At 41.7% G+C, this 12745-nt stretch overlaps 1 protein-coding gene across 5 annotated transcripts in view; it reads left to right on the top strand.

Moving 5' to 3' along the window:
- Positions 1 to 3930, top strand: part of Cd160 (CD160 molecule) — a 33983-nt gene extending 30053 nt beyond the window's left edge. For 3 of the 5 annotated variants that reach the window (XM_087631444.1, XM_087631440.1, XM_087631458.1), the window contains one exon: positions 1381 to 3654. In XM_087631444.1, the coding sequence (XP_087487570.1) occupies positions 1381 to 1388 (8 nt within the window). In that variant the 3' untranslated portion in view covers positions 1389 to 3654. 5 annotated transcript variants of the gene reach the window in all.
- Positions 3931 to 12745: the final 8815 nt, after the last annotated feature.

Here is a 12745-nt window from a genome sequence, read left to right as displayed (position 1 = left end):
TAAGTCCTCACAAATCTGTATCTACATGGAGACAGCCAGATCAGACTTCCCACCAGGGAAGAGGTCAGACCCTCTAGGAGAGGCTGTGGGAGACAGTAAACACAGCGACCTCCACTCACTGAACAGTGCTGCAAGTGGAGGCAACGTTCATCTAGATATTATAGAAAGACAAACAAAGCAGGAGATGGGGCTAAGATGGGCTCCAACACAGCTCCTCCCCAAAGCTGATGACCTTATTGAGTATTAAAAGTTTGGGGCATTTAATAATTTTGTCACTAGGCAACTAGTTGCTTGTTGAACAAGCAACTAATGCAAGTTTTGCCTGTCCTTGGAATTAATTCATTTAAGCTTTTCTCAAATTAATAACTACTAGTTTGAATGATACCGTAATGTAAGCTCTATAAATGCAGAGATCTTTCCTGTAAACTGTATGATGGATTGGTGACTCTAACCTCAACAACACCTCCAAGCAAATATCCCTATTATTTAATGGAGAACTAAGTGTGCCCCTCACAGGATCTAGTACAGATCCTTCTAACTCCGCATAATGCAAAACTCCTCTAACATGTAAAGCACTTCTATCCCCATTACAACCCTCTGCATTTTCACACTGCCTCCTCATATACCCAGAAACAGAGACAACTTCGTAAGCAAAGTACATCTCCCTTGCCTGTACCTACACCCAGGCAAGGACGTGCTAAAACTGGGCCAGGTTTCACACAGGGGCTCTGGGAATCAAGTGGTCTGACCCTTTATTCACAGTTCACTGAATACAAGTCTCCCTAGCAGGTTAAGCTAAATTCTTGTTAATGTTATTTCTTTAGGCACAGTACAAACTCAGTGGGGAAACTGAGTCCAGCCTTGTCCTATCACCACTACTTTTGAACAACAAAGCTTTAAACAACCAAAACCAAAAACAAACAAACAAACAAAAACCCAAAGCTGAACCCCACTACTTACGTGATGAAGCTGTGAGAGAAACTGAGACAAGGTATTGGCATTGCAGACGTCAACAACCATGCCTAGTTGTCCCTTTTCTTCATCTCTCTGAAACTCAGGCTTAGTAGAATTATGGAAGAGGCAGTGTTCCACACAAAAAGACATGTTTTCTTGGACCTTAGCAATATCATGGAGACCAAGATATATAATGCTTCCTTTTGTGTGAGGAAAAAGATGGAGTTTCCTGGATCCCTGCTTCCCTCTATGCCTCCCACACAACACATATATTATGTCCATATATTTTCCCCATTCCCTTTCCAGGCATGAAATCCTACCAAACACACATCTCAGGACAGGTGAGCCTTCTCACATCAAGTGTTCTATTTCACAGCTAGTCTAAGTTGTGAGGTAATAATGCAAACTTTTATTTTCCTCCTACAGCTCTATGAACCTTGTGACAAAGAGAAAAAACAAATTTCAGAGGAAGCTACAGCAAGGGAAACCTGACGATGAACACAGAGAAAACTGGTCCATAGGACGGATGCCAAAGTACTCCAGCACCAGCAGGGCCAGCGAGATGTTCAAGCAAGTAAAGGTGCTTGCCTGCCACACTTCAGGTCAAACCCGTGTACCCACATGGTGGAGGGACAGAACTGATTCCTACAAGCTGTCCTCTGATCTCCACTGGAGTGCCATGCCTCCATCCCAGTCAACAAAAACATCCCAAGAATCTGGAAGAACAGTTGGTATCCGTCTGGATCTCCTCCCACACTGTCGGAGCAAGGGTGGTTTCTCCCACCTCAGTGCCACTAAAGAAAACATTTTGCAAATGTCAATGATGTATAGTCCTTAAATACCAGGTATGTTTTACACCACAGAACAATGTTTTTTCTCCACACAATAAAATAAGCAAGTTTTAATTTTATGTGTATGAGGCATTTGTGAGGGCACTGCACACGTGGAGGTCAGGTCAGAGGACAACTCTTGGGAGTCAGTTCTCTCCTTCTACCATGGGGTCTGGAGATCAAACGTAGGTGGCTAGGCTTGTGCACGTCTCGCCAGCCCCAAATAAGCAAGTTGTCTTTAAAAAACATAAGAACATAGAGGCTGAAGAGATGGCTTAGAGAGAGCGTGCAATCATAACACTGGAGTTTGGAGTTCAGCACCCATGTAACATCCATGAGTTTCCACAAGCCTCAGCTTCAAGAGGACAGAGACAGAATTGCTGGAGCGTGCTAGCTTCCAGAGTGGTGGAGAAAAAATGTGAGACCCTACCTCAGAGGAGTAGGTAGAGAAGAATGGAGGACACACGACGCCTTCAGGTCTTCATGTGCACATGCACACACACACACTAAAGAAATAAATCATTAAAAATGAAAACACCATTCTTAAAAAAACTTTAAAGAACTTTTATTTAACGCTTTAAAGAAAAATATAGAACAAGCAAATATGGGAAAGAGAGAGCGAGAGACTCAGGTGCAGTGACTGGCTTACAAGGAAAACAAAACTGAAGGCAGATTTGGTGTCTGATGCCCCGCCTGCCCGCCCGCCCCCACTGCTAGAAGAGGAGGCAAACTCAGGCAGGCCAAGAACTTCCCTGACTGCAGTCATCTGTCGTCAGGACCTATAGCCTCTTTAGTCACTGACTTTTTGTTTTTGTGGGTTTTAAGACAGGGTTTCTCTCTGTAATCCTGGCTGTTCTGGAACTTGCTCTGTAGACCAGGTTGGCCTCAAACCCACAGTGATCTTCCTGCTTCTGCCTCATGAGTGCTAGGACTGAAGGTGTGAGCCACCACTGCTAGGCTGGCACTGGTCATTTTAAAAGATGCTCGAAGCCTTTATTTGCACACTTTTCCTGTTCCTAAACTCACACACATTTTTCGACTTTGGACAGATAACCTCCTGTCACAAACAGAACAAGGAACAGACTATTCCCAACAGCAGGGAATAAAGATAAGATCAGAATATTTTGCGGACCCAAGTGGCAAGCCATCAAAATAGACACCTTACCTGTCATCTTTTTGGCACAGACCTACCAAAGGTGGGAACTAAGATTTATGGAGACTAAGACCCAAGGATGATATGTTGTAGTAATATCTTTAATAGGATGGTCTTGAACCTCAAACTGAAGACTTTTGACTTGGTGTCCTACAGAGATAAAAGAAAAAGGCTTGAAGTGTAAGACCTAGATCCAAATCCTGGCACTGCGATGTGATAGCTGCATGCCTTTAGGCAAATAAAACTTACTTTATGTGTTGAGTGTTTTACTTGCACACATGTGCCTCGCATGAAAGCCTGGTGCCCACGGAAAATGCAGCTCAGATCCCCTGGAACTGCATTAGTGATGTGTAAAGGAGACAGCACCCACGTTGTTTTTCTGAGAATCAAATAAGACCCTACATCTGGAGCCCAGAGACATCTGAAGTTTGACACCAAAGTCTCCAAAACTTTCTCCACTATATAATATTCTCTGTCATCCTTTCTATCTGTTTATGGTTTTAACTAAATGTTAAGCTCACATAAACAGAGATGTCATTCGCCTCTTACTCTTCAGAGAACCTTCTGGAACTACTCAGACCAGTCACCTCAGCACCACATCCAAATACAGGGAAGGTTCCATATAGCGCACTGTATTAACTGAAGAGCACACAGATCTGCACGTGATCTCTGCTTGCTTATCAAGACACTCACAGCATTTACCTAAGCAACCATAAAGCAGAGGTCTAAAACGATGTTTCTTCTGCTGCTTCCATGATTCAATTAGGCAGAAATGGGGAATACTGTCTTAGGTTTAAAATGTGTTGACACAATCAATTTCAATTTTTCAAGTAAGCCCATGAACTTCCATGTATGAAGCTCAAAATCTGTATGAATAATTCACAACTTGTGAAGCCACTGAGCTATTACACAGAACCTACAAACCCATTTCCTTCTGCTCAAATAAATATGTGCACGTGTAACTGGATATAACTAATAAAGACAAATTGATTTAAATACATATAGAAATTACAGCAGCTTTGTGCTATTCATTCATCAAAAGTTGCTAGAAACATAGCTATTTCTCTTCTTGCTTGGAGGATTTCTAATGCATTTGAGGTTTTAAGAACTGTACTTCTGGGGTTGGGGATTTAGCTCAGTGGTAGAGTGCTTGCCTAGCAAGCACAAGGCCCTGGGTTCGGTCCCCAGCTCCGAAAAAAAGAAAAAAGAAAAAAAAAACTGTACTTCTGATTAGGCAAACTAAGCACCGTAAGCCCACAGACTGACTTACAGACCTAAGGATCTTAGTGGGAAAAAAAAAAAAAAAGGCTACAATAAAGACTTCATTTCTGTGGACCATCTAATTTGTCAGCAAAACAAAATTTTTATGTTAAAAACAAAAACCCTCAAATTTTAATGTCTATGTTCCTTTTGTCTCAGACAGATAAGAAAGGGCAACCCCCGCCCCCAAGATTTTCTAGTTCAGGTGAAAGCTATACATGCCCCCAGTCATGCATTGTTCTGATTTCCGGTACAAACCTGTGGAGCAACCCTGAGGTGCCCAGTCTGTGTGCTCCGACAGGGACATTAGTACCAGCCAGAATTTCCTGTCACAGGAATAACACCATTCCGTTATATCTTTCCCCAACTCCCTACGCAAGAACTTAGGACATTCAAATGTAATGTCATCTGAATTTCAAATCTCCATTAATCTCACAAATCGCACTGTATTAGTCAGGGTTTTCTAGAGGAACAGAACTGATCCTCTATACATATTCATATGTACATTAGTATATGTATTTATTCATATAAATAATACAGAATTCATATATTAATGAATTACACATTATTTACTACAGTGGCTTACAAGCTATGGTCCAGCTAATCCAACAATGGTTACCAACAGAAAGTCCAAGAATCCACTAGTTGTTCAGTCCATGATGTCTCAGCTGGTCTTCAGAACACACCAGAAGTAAGCTCCAATGCCAGTGAAGTGAGGACCTTTCCAGCAAGAGGAAGGACAAGCAGAGCCGGCTTCCTTCTTCCATGTTCTTATGCAGGCTGCCACCAGAAGGTGGAGGCCAGATTAACCCAGAAGGTGTAACCCAGGTGTACCTGGTGTGGGTTTTAGTTAATTCCAGCTGTAGTCAAGTTGGCAACCAAGAATAGCCATCACAAGCACCTTTACCTTCCCATTTCTCTGCCACAGAGGGAAAACCCTTGACATTCATGTAACATCCCTTTCGTTGTGGCCCGTAAGTTTGGGTATGTTGTGTATTCATTTTCATTGAATTCTAGAAAGTCTTTATTTTATTTGTCTTGACCCATTTTTTCATCCAGTAGAGAGTGATTCAGTTTCCATGAGTTTGTAAGCTTTCTGGTTTTTGCTTTTCTTCTGTTGATATCTAGCTTTAATCCATGGTGGTCTGATAGGATGCAGGGAGTTATTTCAATGTTCTTTTATCTGTTTGGACTTACTTTGTGTCTAAGAATGTGGTCAGTTTTGGAGAAAGTTCCATGAGGGGCAGAGTAGAAGGTGTATTCTTTTGTCTTTGAGTGGAATGCTCTGTAGATGTTAGGGCCATTTGGTTTATAATGTCTGCTGTCTCTATTATTTCTCTGTTCAGTTTTGTCATAACCTGTCTTAGTTAGGGTTTCATTGCTCTGGAGGGACATGATAAATGTAACTCTTATAAAGGCATTTATGAATGTTATTTATAACATTTAATCGGGAATGGCTTACAGTTTCAGAGGTTTAATGCATCATCATGGTGGGAAGCATGGCAGCATCCAGGCAGACATGGAGAAGGAGCTGAGAGTTCTACAGCTCGCTAAGGCAGCCAGGGGGACGTCTCTCTTCCACACTGGGCAGAGCTTGAGCACACCTACAGTGACACACCCCCTCTGACAAGGCCACGCCTCCTAATAGTGCTACTTCCCATGGGCCGAGCACATTCAAACCACCATACTGCCCATTGGTGAGAGTCAGGTGTTGAAATCTCCCACTATCAAGTGTGTGAAGGTCAATAAGTGATTTAAGCAGTAGTAGCATTTCTTTTATAAACTTTGGGTTCCCTTGTGTTTGGAACACAGATGTTAAGAATTGAAATGTCATCTTGGTGGATTTTTCCTCTGAGGAGTTAAGTAGGACCCTTCTCTATCTCTTCTGATTAGTTCTGTTTTGAACTCTATTTTGTTAGATATTAAATGGGCAATACCAGCTTGCTTCTTAGGTCCATTTGCTTGGAATATTTTTTTCAACCTTTTACCCTGAGGCAATGCCAGTCTTTGATGTTGAGGTGTGTTTCTGGGATGCAGCAGAAGGAGGGAATCTTTCAAATTCATTCTGTTGGACTGTGTCTTTTTATTGAGGAAGTGAGACAACTGATATTGAGAGATATCAAAAACTGATGACTATTGATTCTTGGTTTTTGTTGGTGGTATTGGTGGTTCTGTGTGAGAGAGACTTTTGTGAACACACACACACACAATTTTTCCTTAAAAAATGTGGAATGCTTCTCAAATTTGCATGTCATGCTTACCTAGGTGCCAGACCATATGGTGTCTTCATCCCTAAGCCATCTCTCCGGCCCAGGAATTACGTTTTCTGATAAATTAAACCATATTGTAAGGAAAGGGTTGTTGTTGGAATTTCCAACCCTAATAAGCTCGTATAAACGACACACAATACAGATATTTTAATTATAAGCTATGTGCCTAGATTGGGCAGATCTAGTACTATACTAACTTATTCCCCAGCTAGAAGACCCCTTGCTACTTGCAGTTTCTCCTGGCTGGCCATGCAGTTTTAGTTTATCTCGGCTTCTCCTCCTCTTCTTCCCGCTCTAGATGCCTCTCCATCTCGATCCTCCAGTCCCACCTTTCCCTTCCACTGCCCAATCACAGGCTCTATCTAGCCTTTTATTGACCAGTTCAAATGGAGAGAAGGCTCATAGCATCACCTGAGTGTGTGAAGGAGGCAACCAACCCCTCGTGGGGAATCAGGATACAAAGAGCATCAGGCCAACCCACTACAAAGGGTCAAAGAATTACATACAGCAACAGAGGCATCCTGAGTCGTCAGGTTTCTCAACATTTGCAAGAATTGGAAATAGGACCGCTGGGAGAAATTAACTGTAAACACCGTGTCGTTACTCCTTTTCCTTCCTTGCAACAATCCAGCCCTCATACTTTAAAGACGTGGAAGATAAGGCTCTGTGTCCATTTCTCCCCAATTCCATCAGCCAAATGTTTTTTGAATGAGTGTTTTGAATGAGAACACCCCTCATAGGCTCATAAATTTGAATGCTTGGTCCTCAGTTGATGGAACTTTCAGGAAGGATTAGGAAGCATGGCCTTGTTGAAGGAGTGCTTCACTAATAATGGGCTTTGAAGTTTCCAAAGTCCAGCCATTCCCAGCTAGCTCTCTCTGCCTACTTGTGAACAAGAATAGAAGCTCTCAGCTGCTGCTCCAGTACCTGCCCTTGCTACCATGACCCCCACCATGACGGACTCTAACTCTCTGGAACCATGAGCTCCAAATTAAATGCTTTCTTTCACATGTTGTTTTGGTCATGGTATTTTGTCAAAGCAATAGAAAAAGAACTATAAGACTAATCAATATGGTTTACCAGGAGTCCCAAACCTGCGGATCCCGGCCCGCAGCAGCTCTCTGCTCCCAAACCCCGTGGGAGAGAGACCTCAAGGCCTGGTCAGGTGGGCACTCCTGAGGCTGCAGAGCGGAAGAGACCACCAACACTGCCCACCCCTGCCCATATCCCTGGCCCAAGAGGAAACTGTATACGGCCTCTGGGTTCCCATGGGGGAGGGCCCAGGAGCGGCAGGACCCCTGAGCCTGAGACACCGCCGGAACCTGAAGGGACAGACTGGATAAACAGTTCTCTGCACCCAAATCCCGTGGGAGGGAGAGCTAAACCTACAGAGAGGCAGACACGCCTGGGAAACCAGAAGACACTGCACTCTGCACACATCTCTGACGCCAGAGGAAAACACCAAACGCCATCTGGAACCCTGGTGCACGGAGGCTCCCGGAAACGGCGGCGCAGATCTTCCTGGTTGCTGCCGCCGCAGAGAGCTTGTAGGCAGCACCCCACGAGCAAACTTGAGCCTCGGGACCACAGGTAAGACCAACTTTTCTGCTCCAAGTGACCTGCCTGGTGAACTCAGGACACAGGCCCACAGGAACAGCTGAAGACCTGTAGATAGGAAAAACTACACGCCCGAAAGCAGAACACTCTGTCCCCATAACTGACTGAAAGAGAGGAAAACAGGTCTACAGCACTCCTGACACACAGGCTTATAGGACAGTCTAGCCACTGACAGAAATAGCAGAACAAAGTAACACCAGAGATAATCTGATGGCGAGAGGCAAGCGCAGGAACCCAAGCAACAGAAACCAAGACTACATGGCATCATCGGAGCCCAATTCTCCCACTAAAGCAAACACTGAATATCCAAACACACCAGAAAAGCAAGATCTAGTTTCAAAATCATATTTGATCATGATGCTGGAGGACTTCAAGAAAGACATGAAGAACTCCCTTAGAGAAACGCAGGAAAACATAAATAAACAAGTAGAAGCCTATAGAGAGGAATGACAAAAATCCCTGAAAGAATTCCAAGAAAACACAAACAGTTGAAGGAATTAAAAATGGAAATAGAAGCAATCAAGAAAGAACACAGGGAAACAACCCTGGATATAGAAAACCAAAGGAAGAGACAAGGAGCCGTAGATACGAGCATCACCAACAGAATACAAGATATAGAAGAGAGAATCTCAGGAGCAGAAGATTCCATAGAAATCATCGACACAACTGTCAAAGATAATGTAAAGCGGAAAAAGCTACTGGTCCAAAACATACAGGAAATCCAGGACTCAATGAGAAGATCAAACCTAAGGATAATAGGTATAGAAGAGAGTGAAGACTCCCAGCTCAAAGACCAGTAAATATCTTCAACAAAATCATAGAAGAAAACTTCCCTAACCTAAAGAAAGAGATGCCCATAAGCATACAAGAAGCCTACAGAACTCCAAATACATTGGACCAGAAAAGAAACTCCTCCCGTCACATAATAGTCAAAACACCAAATGTACAAAATAAAGAAAGAATATTAAAAGCAGTAAGGGAAAAAGGTCAAGTAACATATAAAGGCGGACCTATCAGAATCATACCAGACTTCTCGCCAGAAACTATGAAAGCAAGAAGATCCTGGACAGATGTCATACAGACCCTAAGAGAACACAAATGCCAGCCCAGGTTACTGTATCCTGCAAAACTCTCAATTAACATAGATGGAGAAACCAAGATATTCCATGACAAAACCAAATTTACACAATATCTTTCTACAAATCCAGCACTACAAAGGATAATAAATGGTAAAGCCCAACATAAGGAGGCAAGCTATACCCTAGAAAAAGCAAGAAACTTGCTTTGTCTTGGCAACAAAACAAAGAGAAGAAAAGCACACAAACATAACCTCACATCCAAATATGAATATAACAGGAAGCAATAATCACTATTCCTTAATATCGCTAAACATCAATGGTCTCAACTCCCCAATAAAAAGACACAGATTAACAAACTGGATACGCCTTGAGGACCCTGCATTCTGCTGCCTACAGGAAACACACCTCAGAGACAAAGACAGACACTACCTCAGAGTGAAAGGCTGGAAAACAACTTTCCAAGCAAATGGTCAGAAGAAGCAAGCTGGAGTAGCCATTCTAATATCAAATAAAATCAATTTTCAACTAAAAGTCATCAAAAAAGATAAGGAAGGACACTTCATATTCATCAAAGGAAAAATCGACCAAGATGAACTCTCAATCCTAAATATCTATGCCCCAAATACAAGGGCACCTACATACGGAAAAGAAACCTTACTAAAGCTCAAAACACATATTGCACCTCACACAATAATAGTAGGAGACTTCAACACCCCACTCTCATCAATGGACAGATCATGGAAACAGAAATTAAACAGAGACGTAGACAGACTAAGAGAAGTCATGAGCCAAATGGACTTAACAGATATTTATAGAACATTCTACCCTAAAGCAAAAGGATATACCTTCTTCTCAGCTCCTCATGGTACTTTCTCCAAAATTGACCATATAGTTGGTCAAAAAACGGGCCTCAACAGTTACAGAAAGAAATAATCCCATTCATGCTATCGGACCACCACGGCCTAAAACTGGTCTTCAATAACAATAAGAAAAGAATGCCCACATATACATGGAAATTGAACAATGCTCTACTCAATGATAACCTGGTCAAGGAAGAAATAAAGAAAGAAATTAAAGACTTTTTAGAATTTAATGAAAATGAAGGTACAAAATACCCAAACTTATGGGACACAATGAAAGCTGTGCTAAGAGGAAAACTCATAGCGCTGAGTGCCTGCAGAAAGAAACAGGAAAGAGCATATGTCAGCAGCTTGACAGCACACCTAAAAGCTCTAGAACAAAAAGAAGCAAATACACCCAGGAGGAGTAGAAGGCAGGAAATAATCAAACTCAGAGCTGAAATCAACCAAGTAGAAACAAAAAGGACCATAGAAAGAATCAACAGAACCAAAAGTTGGTTCTTTGAGAAAATCAACAAGATAGATAAACCCTTAGCCAGACTAAGGAGAGGACACAGAGAGTGTATCCAAATTAACAAAATCAGAAATGAAAAGGGAGACATAACTACAGATTCAGAGGAAATTCAAAAAATCATCAGATCTTACTATAAAAGCCTTTATTCAACAAAACTTGAAAATCTGCAGGAATTGGACAATTTCCTAGACAGATACCAGGTATCGAAGTTAAATCAGGAACAGATAAACCATTTAAACAACCCCATAACTCCTAAGGAAATAGAAGCAGTCATTAAAGGTCTCCCAACCAAAAGAGCCCAGGTCCAGACGGGTTTAGTGCAGAATTCTATCAGACCTTCATAGAAGACCTCATACCAATATTATCCAAACTATTCCACAAAATTGAAACAGATGGAGCACTACCGAACTCCTTCTACGAAGCCACAATTACTCTTATACCTAAACCACACAAAGACCCAACAAAGAAAGAGAACTTCAGACCAATTTCCCTTATGAATATCGACGCAAAAATACTCAACAAAATTCTGGCAAACCGAATCCAAGAGCACATCAAAACAATCATCCACCATGATCAAGTAGGCTTCATCCCAGGCATGCAGGGATGGTTTAATATACGGAAAACCATCAACGTGATCCATTATATAAACAAACTGAAAGAACAAAACCACATGATCATTTCATTAGATGCTGAGAAAGCATTTGACAAAATTCATCACCCCTTCATGATAAAAGTCCTGGAAAGAATAGGAATTCAAGGCCCATACCTAAACATAGTAAAAGCCATATACAGCAAACCAGTCGCTAACATTAAACTAAATGGAGAGAAACTTGAAGCAATCCCACTAAAATCAGGGACTAGACAAGGCTGCCCACTCTCTCCCTACTTATTCAATATAGTTCTTGAAGTTCTAGCCAGAGCAATCAGACAACAAAAGGAGGTCAAGGGGATACAGATCAGAAAAGAAGAAGTCAAAATATCACTTTTGGCAGATGATATGATAGTATATTTAAGTGATCCCAAAAGTTCCACCAGAGAACTACTAAAGCTGATAGACAACTTCAGCAAAGTGGCTGGGTATAAAATTAACTCAAATAAATCAGTAGCCTTCCCCTACACAAAAGAGAAACAAGCCAAGAAAGAAATTAGGGAAACGACACCCTTCATAATAGACCCAAATAATATAAAGTACCTCGGTGTGACTTTAACCAAGCAAGTAAAAGATTTGTACAATAAGAACTTCAAGACTCTGAATAAAGAAACTGAAGAAGTCCTCAGAAGATGGAAAGATCTCCCATGCTCATGGATTGGCAGGATTAAGATAGTAAAAATGGCCATTTTACCAAAAGCGATCTACAGATTCAATGCAATCCCCATCAAAATACCGATCCAATTCTTCAAAGAGTTAGACAGAACAATTTGCAAATTCATCTGGAATAACAAAAAACCCAGGATAGCTAAAATTATCCTCAACAATAAAAGGACTTCAGGGGGAATCACTATCCCTGAACTCAAGCAGTATTACAGAGCAATAGTGATAAAAACTGCATGGTATTGGTACAGAGACAGACAGATAGACCAATGGAACAGAATTGAAGACCCAGAAATGAACCCACACACCTATGGGTACTTGATTTTTGACAAAGGGACCAAAACCATCCAATGGAAAAAAGATAGCATTTTCAGCAAATGGTGCTGGTTCAACTGGAGGTCAACATGTAGAAGAATGCAGATCGATCCATGCTTATCACCCTGTACAAAGCTTAAGTCCAAGTGGATCAAGGACCTCCACATCAAACCAGACACACTCAAACTAATAGAAGAAAAACTAGGGAATCATCTGGAACACATGGGCACTGGAAAAAATTTCCTGAACAAAACACCAATGGCTTATGCTCTAAGATCAAGAATCGACAAATGGGATCTCATAAAACTGCAAAGCTTCTGTAAGGCAAAGGACACTGTGGTTAGGACAAAACGACAACCAACAGATTGGGAAAAGATCTTTACCAATCCTACAACAGATAGAGGCCTTATATCCAAAATATACAAAGAACTCAAGAAGTTAGACTGCAGGGAGACAAATAACCCTATTAAAAATGGGGTTCAGAGCTAAACAAAGAATTCACAGCTGAGGAATGCCGAATGGCTGAGAAACACCTAAAGAAATGTTCAACATCTTTAGTCATAAGGGAAATGCAAATCAAA

Source organism: Rattus norvegicus, chromosome 2, assembly GCF_021556685.1.
Source record: "Rattus norvegicus strain SHRSP/BbbUtx chromosome 2, alternate assembly SHRSP_T2T, whole genome shotgun sequence".
Lineage (NCBI taxonomy): Eukaryota > Metazoa > Chordata > Mammalia > Rodentia > Muridae > Rattus > Rattus norvegicus.
This window is presented reverse-complemented; position numbering and strand designations above follow the sequence as displayed.